General features: G+C 35.9%; 1 protein-coding gene across 1 annotated transcript; it reads right to left on the bottom strand.

Moving 5' to 3' along the window:
- Positions 1-1,463: 1,463 nt before the first annotated feature.
- Positions 1,464-13,222, bottom strand: CCT4 (chaperonin containing TCP1 subunit 4). Its single transcript, XM_010989775.3, has 14 exons — positions 12,953-13,222; positions 10,112-10,164; positions 9,079-9,168; positions 8,032-8,140; positions 7,247-7,389; positions 6,018-6,139; positions 5,526-5,658; positions 4,483-4,622; positions 3,387-3,483; positions 3,190-3,300; positions 2,943-3,073; positions 2,573-2,807; positions 1,932-2,045; positions 1,464-1,673 (listed from the first exon to the last, which is right to left on the bottom strand). Exons 1-14 carry the CDS (start codon positions 13,077-13,079, stop codon positions 1,659-1,661), a joined length of 1,620 nt encoding a protein of 539 aa, XP_010988077.2. The 5' UTR covers positions 13,080-13,222; the 3' UTR covers positions 1,464-1,658.
- Between the last annotated feature and the right edge of the window lie 86 nt (positions 13,223-13,308).

The following is a 13,308-nucleotide window of genomic DNA, read 5'->3' as shown; positions in this document are numbered from 1 at the left end:
TGACTGTTCTAGAACTTCATGTAAGTGGAATCATATTGTATGTGCTCCTTTTGCTCTTAAGCTTCTTTTGATCAGCAGTTTGGCTTGTTTTCCAGATTCATCCATGTTGTATAGATGAGTAGCCTGTGCCTTTTAAATTGCTGAATAGTACTCTACTGAGTTTTCCAATACTGGAATAATTTTCCTCATTATTGTGTGCCATTCATAATGTAAGTTACAGAAAAGGCATACTCTTATTAAATTTGATCTGCACTCTGCACTGTTAACATTGTCTTTATCACTTTAAGTTTATTCATTCACTTGTTGTCCCCTCCTCTGTCCCCCTGTTCAGTTTGGGTCCTTCAGGAAGATACCAAGGAGTTAGAAGTGCAAGAGATCTATTGGGGGAAATCACTGTGAAAGACAGAGAAAAGTAGGAATGTTTTCAGGCCAAGAAAGGAGGGAGAGAAGGGAGACTCCTCCTGTAGGAGGTTGATACTATAGGACAGCTCTGAGAAAGTCTCAGCCAGCTGAAAAGTAAGTTCCAGTACACAGATGGCTCATAGAGCAGAAATGGCCAGACCCTACTTGCCCTGCCAGCTCAGTCATTGGCTAGGGCTCCCTCTGAAGAGCATGTTCTCAGATGCAACACTGGGGGAAATCCTAGGTGCTGCCGCTGCAGGATGTCTGCCAGTCGCATGCTGGTAAATGGTTAGTGACCGGCTCCTGGCTCTCTGGGATTGTGTGACTATGCTTACATACTCTTTACTGTAAAAACCCCTCACAATTGATTTTCCAGAATACTTTCATCGGTTTTTGCTGAACTCTTGTACCTATAGCCAACCTATGGTTGCAACTAATCGATTAACATACTTCCACCATGAATGTTGGCTGATATTCTTTACAATAAGATGAAAGTAAAACCGTGTATGTTAGAATTTCACTTGTTTGCCAATGTTACCAACAACTTTGCTGCACTATTTGTGGTTAGAGATGGTGCTGGTTGATCAGGGTAGAGGCAATAAAGATGTTTTAAATCACTGCAAAATTACCAGTTAAGAATACTTTTCCTACAAATAATTGATTTCCTGTATATATGCAGACATTTTTTACTTTTAGAAGGAATCCCAATTAACAGATCAGTGGTTATTCTTGGAGGAAGGGAACAGAATGAAAAAACCTTTCATTTTTCACTTTCTGTACTGTTACCTTTTCAAACAGCATATATATTACTGTAAATGGGGATTTATCAGGGTAATAAGCATATTGGATCATTTTTCCCCCTTCTCATTACTTCTATTAAAAAACGCACATGAACAAAACTTAAAGTACCCAGGATTAAGCCCTGAGAAAGTTAACAGGTAAATGTGAACTTTTTTTTTCACCCCCTTTATACAGGTTTTTCAACAGTGTGAGAAATAATAGAACATTGGGGAGGAGAAAATGGAGGGCAGTAAATAATGGAGGGCAGTAAATGAATCTGCTTTTTGAAACCAAACATTTTAATGTTTTTATTAAACTGTGTCAATACAATTTCAAGCAAATGTCAACTGGAAGACCAGGCCCAGAAATCCATAAAGTAAACAAATCTTCCAAACAATAAGGATGCCAAGGTGCTCTTCCACTCCAGATGCATTATTAGTGGCCATGATAGCGCCAGTCGGCCAGTGTTACCCGGATTACCGAGTGTTTACCTGAAAAAAAAAAAAAACAAAAAAAAAACTTAAGTTTCAAAACCTGTAATGACAGATTTTTAAGGATGAAAGATGTTTAAGGCAATTGTACAAATTTACCTATTTTTATAGATGAGAAAAAACTAGAAGTATAAACTGTTTTCACCCTTAATGACTAGCAAACTAACAACATTTACTGCTTCCTACCCCAACTCTTGAAAACAAACAAAAAATGCCTTTTTGACTTTGTAGGGAAGTTCACAACCTATGTATACTTACCACATCATCAATTTTCAGAATGCTCCGGACAGTTTCAGTTGCTAGAGTCAGTGCACTGACTGAAACCAGCAGAGGCTGAACAACCAGTTCCTCCAATATGTTGGAAATACCACCCTGCAAGTCAGTCCAAGTTGCTTTTAGTGTTTATAATGATACATATGGCCAACTACACTGTTACCAGTATGCCCTAAGGCCTTTCAAACTTAGTTTTCCCCTGGTCTAGTCAAGAGTAAGATACTCCCTACTAAGCTCTTCTCTACACTGTAGGTTGTACTTCAACTAACATTTGGAAAAATTGAATTAACGCTGGATTCTGCCTATCCTAACTCTAAAACTCCTTGTAAGTTTCTTTTATTTAAAAGTATTCTGACAAAAATAAGATGATTGTAGTTATTAAAAGTAATGAGACTTTAAATCATCTCTGAATCCTAATTCTGAATTTGGCCAAGTCTAGTCTGCCCTGCCTTTATATCTCTCCCACTTTCCACTTTCAGATTCTTACTGCCACTAACCTAGTCACCTTTACCCCAGGATTAACAACAGGCAATTCTGTCTCCAGTCTTCCGGCCTCAAAATACTCTTTTCATCATCTTAGCCTCTTTTTTTTTTCTCTTCTCACCTTAGATTAAAGATTAAATTACCTTTCGGACGTTAATGCCTGTAGTTTTTTCTCCTTGGGCATGCCGGTTTCTTAGTTCTGTTACTGTAGAAATGGGATTCAGGCCAGCATTTTCAGCTAGTGTAGATGGAATGACTTCCATAGCATCTGCAAAAGCACGAACGCAGTAGGCTTCCATACCACTCAATGTTCGTGAATATTCAGTTAACCGTAGGGCCAACTCTATTTCTGGAGCACCACCTCCTGCAATAAGAGCTCTGAAATTCACAAATATATTTTTAGCTTATTTTATCCAGTAGAAAGCTATTTTTAAATAATACAGTATTTACACCTTAAAAATCAAAATACTTAAGTTTTTATGCTCAAAATGTTACTGAGTAATTTAACATTACCTTTTCTTTACTAAACAGCGAATAACACATAGGGCATCATGAATGGAACGCTCAGCTTCTTCAATCACCAATTTGTTAGAACCACGAACAACAATTGTAACTGTTTTTCCAGGGCTTGCGCAGCCTGTAATCTTTAGTAAACAAACTCCTAATTAGGTATTTGAAGTAAGGGTTGACACAAATAAAACCCTCCACCCAACAAAAAAACCTAGGTAAATATAAAAGCTACTAACTGTAATACTGTTACCTTGAGCAGTTTGCCAGAACCATTTAAATTGACCTCCTCAGCTAACTCAGCTGATCCCAGCATGTCAGCAGTGAACTGGTCAATATGAGCAACCGGTTTGGTTCCAATCGTCTAGACAGGAAAAATAGTCAAATCCACAAATTGAGATATTTGAGTATTGAACATTTTCACACATACAGATGTTAAGAATATTTTACCTTACAAATGAATTCAATGTCTTCTCTTTCAATATCCTTAACCACCATAATCTTCATTTTGTTCAGGAAATGTAATGCAAGATCACTAAGAGCATCTCTAAAATACAAAATCAGTGATTATGTCAGTATTAGGTTAAAAAATTCTTTCACTATTCAATTGCTTTCCAAGGTTTTCATAATTTTACGGTTATTTAAATGGCCAATTACCAAACAATTTATTTGTGAAAAAAGATGCTTTAAGTTTACCAAGTTTATGAGCTCAAAATTCTTAACTAAAATTTCTAATGGATATTATTTAAAATGCACCCCAATGACACTACTTGTAAAACACACAATGAAAGATAATTGTTAAAATTTTCTCAACAGTAAATAAGTATACCTCTGACAATTAACTTTATCAATACGTCAGGTTTTTAGGATTGAGTATGATTAGTTCAAGACTCCACAAATTTACACTTTCCCACAAATTATCTGGAATGATCCTCCTGACAACCCTGTAATACTGGAAGAGTGGATATTACTATCCTTGTTTTACAGAAAAGGAAATTGAGTTTTGAGAGCAATTTACTCAAGGTTACTAGCTATTACATAACCTGAGATTAGAACCAGGTAATCTAACTCTTCATCAAGGTTTCTGTATCAAGAGCATTTGTAGTACTTTCTGGCATAATGTATTAACAGAGTACATGAGAATGTGTCTACCTATTAGAAGAAAACATTGAAAACAAACAAAAAAGTTCACATTTCGGAGAATTCTTTCAATCCATGGACTAGCTAGCATTCCCCGTGGAACTTCTAAAATTTCAAGGAACTTTAAATAAATGCCCTTTTTAGCTGGTTAATTTTAGATCAAAGTTAGCTTTTTACTTGATATTAAGGGCCTTGGTCTAGAAAGATAACACATCTCACACTTAAATATCACAGCAGGAAGAGAACTCACATTAGATCATTTACTAGAACAAAACAATGCCCCCAAGTGGAGATTCATTCCAGATTTCTTTGTGGTTTACCCACCTCAAATGTTTCTTTAAAAATTGCTAGAGGGGATCCAAAATCAATTATCATTAAGAGATGAACAAAATAAAAAGCCCCACACCTTAGGATAGACTTCTGTATGAGAAGAACATTACATCCTGTTTTTTTAATTTGCTTCACTAAATTTAGAATATAGGCTCTCTCCTCCCGTAGCACTCGGTCCATCTGGACGTAGTCAGAAACTACTATTTGATTGTCCATCTGTTGATAAAAAGAACATTATAATTTGCATTTTAAGAGTTGTTTAGCGAAAAAGTGAAAGACTTAATGAAAATACTATGTACAGTATAAACACAAAGAAAATCATACCAAATAAGAAATTATATATACATGCAGAAAAAATCTAGAAAAATACATGAAACTTAACTCAGGTTTTTTACTTTCACCTATACATCCTGCTGTCTTATTTGTAATTTTCACACTTTTGCAATCATAAAATATAAAAATGATTATCCTGTTTCATGAGTATGTCAATTCTCTTCACACAAATTTATGTATTACTAATTTCAGTTGCATTCCTTTAGTCTATGGCTTGTTTAAAAAAAAAACTTGTATGCTAGAAGCACAAAGGACAAGTACTATTTATAACAAAGATCTACACATCAGCATTAATTTTTACATGGGTTAAAAAAAAGAATTTGGTATTTATAACTAATAAATGAGAATACCATCAATAAAAAAAGTTTCTTCAGAGTATGGACAATAAACTGATTTTAAAGTTCCATTCCTGCAAATGTAGGACAAAAAATCTGCCTGCTACTGAAGGATGGGTGAAGATTTCTGTTTTCAGAAAGCTAGAAAGGATCTGGAAATTCTATTTACACTACAACTTTTACATAACCTAGTTGTATTGTTTCATACATATCCCTATTGTTTTGTCTTCATTTGTCAATTAAGTCAATGATCAATTTCAATAAATAACCAGATTATAGATTTATGATGTTTGGCATCTAATAATTTTTACTTTTAGTCTCAATTTTATTAATTCTTTTGAGATCTATGCTTTTTTATCATAGCATTTTCTGTTTTTGCAATAATGAGCAAAAGCCTTCATCATTAGAAAGTCAAACATATAAGGAACCAATTTCAAGTGGTTCTACTTACATCTGTTTTGGGAGCAGATAAGCAAAACTGAATAAGCCCAATCTTAGCCTTTTCAACTCTGGTTATGCCAGAGTTTGCCACCTTTTGAGTAAGAACCAGACCTTCCACCAACTCACAGTCATCAATTGTCCCACTAAGAAAAAAGAAAAGAAGATAGTTAAGAGAAAGTGGAAACCTGTGAGTTTAGTAGACTGCTAACAGATTAAAAATCACCAGTCTGATAAAATGTGCTTCAGTCTCACTCACATTTATTAGTGCCCCATTCCTGAAACTCTTTGATCACACCACTGCCCTGCCATCATTAGGTAGTATAATTTCTTGAGATTCTCAGATTAATACAAGTTACCATGAAAACAAAACAACAAAAACCCGCCAAATTTCTGTGATTTTCATCTAAGTACTTTTCATTCAACATATTTATTTTTGGCAACAGCTTATGTTTACTTTCAAAATTAATTTTTATTAATTAAAGTTGTCATTAGAGATGCTTACCCAAGTTTCTTAACGATTTTAATATCTCTAAGATCTACACTAGTAGCTGTGGCTGGGTCAATCACTTTCATCACTGCATTTACACTCATTGGAGAAAGGAGACTTGAATATTGAGAGACAACCTAGAATTATATATATAAAAAATAAAGTCAAGGTCAGAACAGAAAAGTCCTAGTTCTTTAATAACAAAGATATTTGAGAAGTAATCTCAATCACTTTTTTTGGGCAGTGTGGAGAGCATATGAGGAAACATTCCATATATACTGTCTTTCCCATTCAGGTCTGTCAGTCACCAAGGGTACAAAATTAAAAATACACACTTGCTTTCCTCTTTTATTAATAAAGTAGTCAGGACTGACTAGATTACTAATAATTCTACAGGAAATTCAAAAAAGTAAATTAATGTTATGTTGAGATTTCTTATCTAAAATGAACTTGTGATCAGATGTTATAAATGCGCACCCCTAATACTGAGACACTGATAAAAATAGCTAATATTTAACACTGAGCACTTATTGTATGTCAGGCAGTGGGATTAGCACTTTACATTCATATAAACATTCAATCTTCAGATGAAGAAGCTAAAACATACATCTTAGTTAAGTGGAGCCAGAAATGAACCCAAGCAGCATAGGCGCTACAACCAATGCTTGTAACCATTATGATATTCTGTCTATATTAATTCTGAGGACATTCATCAATAATAACACTGAGTATCACCAATACTATCTAGCTTTTCACTTAACATTCAAAGAAAGTGTATATCAATATAATGCTGATGAAAAGGAATGGGGTTGGGGGTATGACACATGACCTAACAGAAAACAGGTGATGAGTTCCCAAGAAATTTAAAGTAACATCAAACATTAAGTTTGATAAATAAGAAAAGCAGCATGGATATTAAGAGATGGACCATGATGGTAGCCCTGTCTTGGATTCAAATCTTAGCTCTAACTCTTATTAGTGAGTCTTGGATAAGTTAATTAACTTTACCAGACCTCTTTTCCCACCTGTAAAATGAGGATACTACAACTTACCCAAAAGCCTTAAAGAAGTAAATTTTACTTGAACTAATTCAGTTACACAAACTAGTTTAGTACCTAGTCATTCTTGAGACTTAAAATTAACATTTATGAACTGTACAGCATCAAAAACCACTGCATAAGAGTTGCAGTTCTTAATGAACCTTTAACTGTAATTTTATAATGATCCCTTAGTGCTTGCCTCACCTTTGAGTTCAATGAAGTAGTCGCACTATTTAACAAAGTTTCTCTGTCACTCAGTTCCACAGGTCGAGACATGTCAGTCAAGATTTCAGTACCCTTTTCCAAAGCCTTCTGGAATGACTCAGAAATGATGGTTGGATGAATCCCTGTCATTTGTGAAAGGCGAGTTATTTAATCATAACAGATAAACTACATATTTGACATGACTTAAAATGTTTCTATTCATTAAAATTTCAAAGCAATTATAAATTTTAAACTATCCTTAAGTATAAACTAAGCTTCAGTCAAATAGTAATGGCTTCAATACCCTTAACTGATAATATGTCTAATAATTTATTTCCATTTAATTTGGACTAGATCAATTACACATTCATGTGATATTTAAGACTAAAACTACTTTCATACTGTTCACAACTCTACAAATCTACGTAATAAGTAGGAAAAGTGATTGGAGAGTCACTAATAACAATCAAGCACTATTTACCAAACAAGAACCGATACTTTCGCTTCCAAATCACAGTCCTCATCTACAGTCTTAAGTTTAGCAACACTATCACCATTTGTTTTTAAAAAGCAAAATTTTCTCAAGTCCCATTCAAAAGGAAGCCTAGCAAAAAAATAAAACAGAAGCAAAAAGAATTTTCCAATTCATATGATAATTATTGCAAAATATAATCTAAAAATTCCTAAATAAAAAGTTAGCTCTTCCAAGTTAAATTTTAAATCTCATATTACTCAACAACTTTTTGCCCTCATTTGGTAATGGACATGTCCTATGTCCTACCTACCTTTCTGAAGAAGCTTGGTACAGGAATCTAAGAGAGAGCCAGCAATAATGACTACAGATGTGGTCCCATCTCCCGCTTCTACATCCTGAGCCTTAGACAACTCCACCAGCTAAGTGAACAGAACATGTCTCAATGAGAAATGAGAACCCATAACATCTAATTCAAATATGACATCAATGGCCTTCACATCAGTTTCACATACAGATTTTGATTATTATCAACATCGTAAGATTCAATATACTCTTAACTTCTGATCTGTTGTCCACCTTGGGTTTCATTTAAAAATGATGACCTATGTATATTTGTGGCAAGCAAAATTCTACTTATAAACTTATATATACTTTCTCTCTAAAAAGCTACATTATGATTTCTAGTTTAGACTATGAGTTATAAAATTTTTCTTCCCACCTACTTAAAAGAACTATAGGTATCCTATCCAAGCTATGAAATGCAGCATTCCAGATGAAAGGAAATTGTTAGTTTGGAGTCCTTGGCCAAGTTTATCTAAAGTGACCCTGTATGAGCATAATCTATTCATTTTTAGTCATCTTTAACTAATTAAAAGGGACTTTTAACAGATAGGAATTTCTTTCTAAGCAATTTGTTCTTGATGTGGTGACTTCTCACTTGATATTGGAATCATCATGATGATCCTTAGCTGAATTAGCAACTGTTTCTAACAATAAATGTTAGTGCAAGTTTAAACTAAAGATTTATTTTGCATACAATTAAAATTATTTTGCTCTCTTCCAGCTAACATCCATGGAACCAATAATTTGTACAATTTCATGTTTTTATCTCTTCCTTCCTCATCTGTATGGCACACTACTGTGGACAAGGACAAGATGACTCATGTTTTATTACGACTTGCAATGAAGACCATAATGCTAGGCATACAATGCATCTTAAAAATATGCCTATTTAGCATTAAAAAAGAGAAAAAAATTTCACCATGCTTAAACATCTGATCAAATAAAACAAATTTAAACTGTTCACCAAATACAAAACAATACAATTAAAAGAAAGTCACCTAAAAGTTACACTTACCATTCTGGCTGCTGGATGTAACACCTGCATTTGTTTCAGAATGGTGGCACCATCATTTGTAATGGTCACATCACCTTTTCCATCTTGAATCTGGAAAGTTTGTTTTTTTAAAAGAAAGTATATATTCAAAATATATTATTGTTTCATTATATTCATAATATTTCAAAAATTGTCTTTACCCAGTATTAACGGGAAACTCTTAAAGCTCAATTAATTTTAATACTTACTGAGAACTTAATTTACATTTGCACAGTACTTAATTTCAAATTCTTTTCTTTTACATAGTATATTGATTTAAGAACATGCAGTAAAAGTCCAAGTTTACAAGTGAAATAGTTATCCCTACTTAAAAGTTATGAAATTGAGACACTAAATGAGGGGTAGAAAAGATATTATAAATTATTGTAAGTATATAATAATTATAAACTATAATTGTCATTCCTAGATTCATACTAATAAGAAACAATACCATGAATCCCCCAAAAGACAGCACCATGAAAGTGGCACACAATTCTTATAGTCAACACAGTAACTTGTTTCTAGCATCATCAACCAAGGGCAACAGCATTACTAGCAGGGACACATTTTAAAATATCCAGAGGGAATAATGACCTATAATCATCCAGACAACCCTCCATATAGTTTTCTTTTCAATGTTAACTAGCAATGAATTTGAGTGTATATTGCTCAGAAGTTACTGAAATGCGTCTGTTTTAAGCAGCCAGCCAATTAAGCCAGAAGTAGGGCTGAAATCCCATATATTCTTGTCAGGTCACAGTTACATCAATAAGTAACACAGAACTTAAGCCCCAACACCTACCCTTCCTATGCTTTCCATCTAATTAACTACTTTTGTGTATGCACTTTCATTGTTTAAAAAGCATTAAATAAAATATGAATTATAGTTAGGTCCTATTCATCCCAAAGTAATCTATTCCCTTCTGAACTCCCTAATGGCATATCTTAACCATCTATAGAGATCTTGCAGTATGGACAGTAGCACTCAATAGTAATGAATGATTCAGCTTTTTACCATTTTATCCATTCCTTTTGGTCCAAGGCTTGTTCTAATAGCATCAGCAACAGCTATAAACCGAAGGAAAAAGAAATAAAGACTCTTTCAAGAGCAAAGCATTTCTATTCTCAAATATCATTTTGTCCTTATCTGAATATGGTGCACAACAATCTGTCCACTAAAGAAAATTCAATGTCTAATAATAATCTACTGGAAACAGAATAATTATTTTACTCTTTTAACTGTACAACACTCACCCTTTGTTGTTAGAATCACTATACATGGCACTTGTACTCTACATATGGCAGAATAAATTTTGAGGATTCACTTACTCTTCGTTTAAATATCAAAATGGCACAATCTAGTTATGTGCGCTCACTGAGGACTGTACTATTTTCTTCATTCCTTAAAACAAAACAAGCAGCAATAGGACAGGGTAGGCCTCCTAGCACACTGTATAACTACAGTATAATTTCTGAGGGCAAAGGTTTTTGTTCACTAATGTGAAGCCGATACATGGATGGCCCACAGTTTAAAAAAAAAACCCAAACACCTTTGACCCCAAAACAAAATCAAACAACAACTCCACAAAAAAACAAAACTTCAAAATCTGAAATAAAAAAACAAATCCAAAAACCATAGCTTTTAGTCATAATTATATATTAAAAACCATCTCCGGATATACAGTCTACCATTCCAAAGTTACCTGTTCTTATTACCTGTCCATGAGCATGTTTCTATTTTCTTAGTCTACTTATATTCTAAGAGATTGGAATTGATAAACAGTACTCAATCCCCTTTACTTTGACAAGTCCAGGGCGAATGATTAAACCCTTCTCTTTTACATATACCATTACACCCCATATACACAGGTCTGAGATTGCATCCTATGTATATTTGTATACTCCACAACTAGCATAATGCTCCCCCATATTGTGTAAACAGTAATACATAATCTTAAAGAGTTTGAGAACATGTAGTTTAAAAATTATACTGAACCTAATTATTTCATAATTTTAGGCTGCATTTCCTAATCATCCAAACACCATTACCCTTTCAGGTGATCTTAGTGGACTCCTGTGGCCATGATTCTACAAGCAGACCAATTCACTTTAAGAATGCCCTTATATTCATTTACATGAAGATTCAAGAAAGACACACTATCCAAAAAATTAAAAATTTTAGACTGATTATCTCTCTGAAAGTGTCTGAAATTTAACATACTGTGTGGCATGCAGTATTATCTCTTAAATACCTAGTGCTGAATAGACTATAACTACTGCTACTTCTTTTCTGTGTGGTTTTTGACGTCAACCAATGGCACTGTTACCTTCTTGGAGCCAAAATAAAAAACTGGCTCCATGAATTACACTAAAGATGCACCTGGCAGCAGCTTTTCTAGACCACTTTGTAGGGTTTGTCTGACTTGGGCAGACTGGTTATGCCCCTGTGCTCTATGAGCTCTCCTCACTTAAGATGTAAGGATGAGGCTCATAGGTAATTTAGGTGGTCTTTCCTTCTTGTAGGTAGTCCTCTTTTTCAATCCTCTGTGCACCAGTATTTCCAAAGTTAACCAAAGTAAAGGTACCATCTTGTATCTCCCTTGTGTCTTGAAAATCTACCATATTACATAGCTTTTTTGGCCTCCCCAGAATCTATCCAACATCTTGTTTCTAAAGGAATAAATCTACGCTTCAACTATGCTCCCCACGTAACTACCAACTTTTATTTCCAGGTAAATATTCTTTTGAACTTCCAAATGATTCCTAAGCTTACCCATCAGGTCCTTCTGACCTCACCAACTCATTTAGACCTAAATGAGAACCTATTCTCTCTTTTTCCACTGTCCTTCCTCCAATGCACCTGCTGTTTTAGAATCATCATCACACCCTCAGTCACCTGGACAGATAAGCTCAAATATTTGTAAGGCTGTACTTTATATATGTGGCTCTTCACATGATTTATTTAATCCTCACAGTCAACCCTCCAAATTAGCTATTACCTCGTTATGCTAAAGAAAAATCTGTAGCTGCGGGAGTTACGCCAAACCCTTTCCAGTATACTAGGCCCTTCAAAATTTGGCCCACTCTGCCTTAGGATTTCACCTCTCATATTTTCATGCATCTTATTCTCTAACCCGAACGAAATACTCACTGCACCCAATACACAAAACCAGCAAGATCTCTTTAAGCCTTTGTTCCTCACTTTTATAGGTAAGAAAACCTTGTCTAGAATTTAAAGGTCAAGGCCATGAAGTAATGTGACAGAAGGGAAACCAGTTTTCTTGAATTTCACCAAGGGCCAAGTTGTTCTCCATTTGCTTGTGCTCTGTTAAACGTGCAGAGAGAACATCGAGCACAATGTAGCTCCTCATAATTATTCTCAAACAAGACTGGTAAGTCGGTTCCCCACACTTCTGTACAATGGGCCATGCCCCAATTTAAGATATGGAGAGTCTACCCAAATTCGTTTCAAAAGCTGCGCCGAGAGAAACCTACTTAAATGCTACTTTTATTAGACAAAAAAAACCCGAAAAAGTATTCTACAAATAGTCTACCAGTGGGCCGCTGCATGCGGGCCTCAGCCACTTTTTGAAGCATGATGAAGGAAGCACAGCCCAAAACGAAAAATTATGGGCGTCTAGGCCGCAGAACAGGGCAAGCCCAAGGGCCTCCATACTTGGGGTCGGGAATCCTGGGCAGACAACAAAATGAAGATTCCCCGCAACGAACTTATTCAATGGGAGGAACCAGAGGGGTTCATCTGAAGGAACACAAAGCGAGCCATGCCCACCCCAAAACCCGGTGAGTGTGCGCAGCTCGATCCCGAGGGACGCGGCTGAGGCAGGGGGAGCGATACCTTTGGCCGCAGAGATGTTGCTGAAGCGGATCTGGGCTGGCTTATCGCGGTCCTGATAAGCGCTCTTCCCGCGGCCACCGGCACCCCCGGCCGGCGCCCCGCTCCGGGGGGCCACGTTCTCGGGCATGGCGAGCTTAGCTAGGTCTGAGCGCGCTCGGGAAGGACAGATGGACGCGGATTCCACAGAGTAACGGTAAGAGCCCGCCGCCTTCACGAAGCTTCCAGAAAGCGGCACCGGCGCCGGGAGAAAGAGGCGGGGGTGGGGAAAGGGTCCTGACTGGCGGCGCGGCGCCGGGATGACGTAGCCGGCTGCCCGCTGCGCGCCGGGTGCGGGAGCCGCACAAGGGAGTTCGGGG

Source organism: Camelus dromedarius, chromosome 15 (assembly GCF_036321535.1).
Source record: "Camelus dromedarius isolate mCamDro1 chromosome 15, mCamDro1.pat, whole genome shotgun sequence".
NCBI classification, from domain to species: domain Eukaryota; kingdom Metazoa; phylum Chordata; class Mammalia; order Artiodactyla; family Camelidae; genus Camelus; species Camelus dromedarius.
The sequence above is the reverse complement of the archived record's forward strand: the minus strand, read 5'-3'. Positions and strand labels throughout refer to the sequence as shown.

What these genes read in the sequence shown, in the direction of transcription:
- CCT4 (XM_010989775.3), bottom strand. Translation starts at nt 13,079, where the DNA reads ATGCCCGAGAACGTGGCCCCCCGGAGCGGGGCGCCGGCCGGGGGTGCC. An exon ending in CAAAAGGAATGGATAAAATG is followed by an intron (nt 9,169 to 10,111) that starts GTAAAAAGCTGA and finishes CAAACTTTCCAG; the next exon opens with ATTCAAGATGGAAAAGGTGA. An exon ending in TATCTGCTCCCAAAACAGAT is followed by an intron (nt 4,623 to 5,525) that starts GTAAGTAGAACC and finishes TTTTATCAACAG; the next exon opens with ATGGACAATCAAATAGTAGT.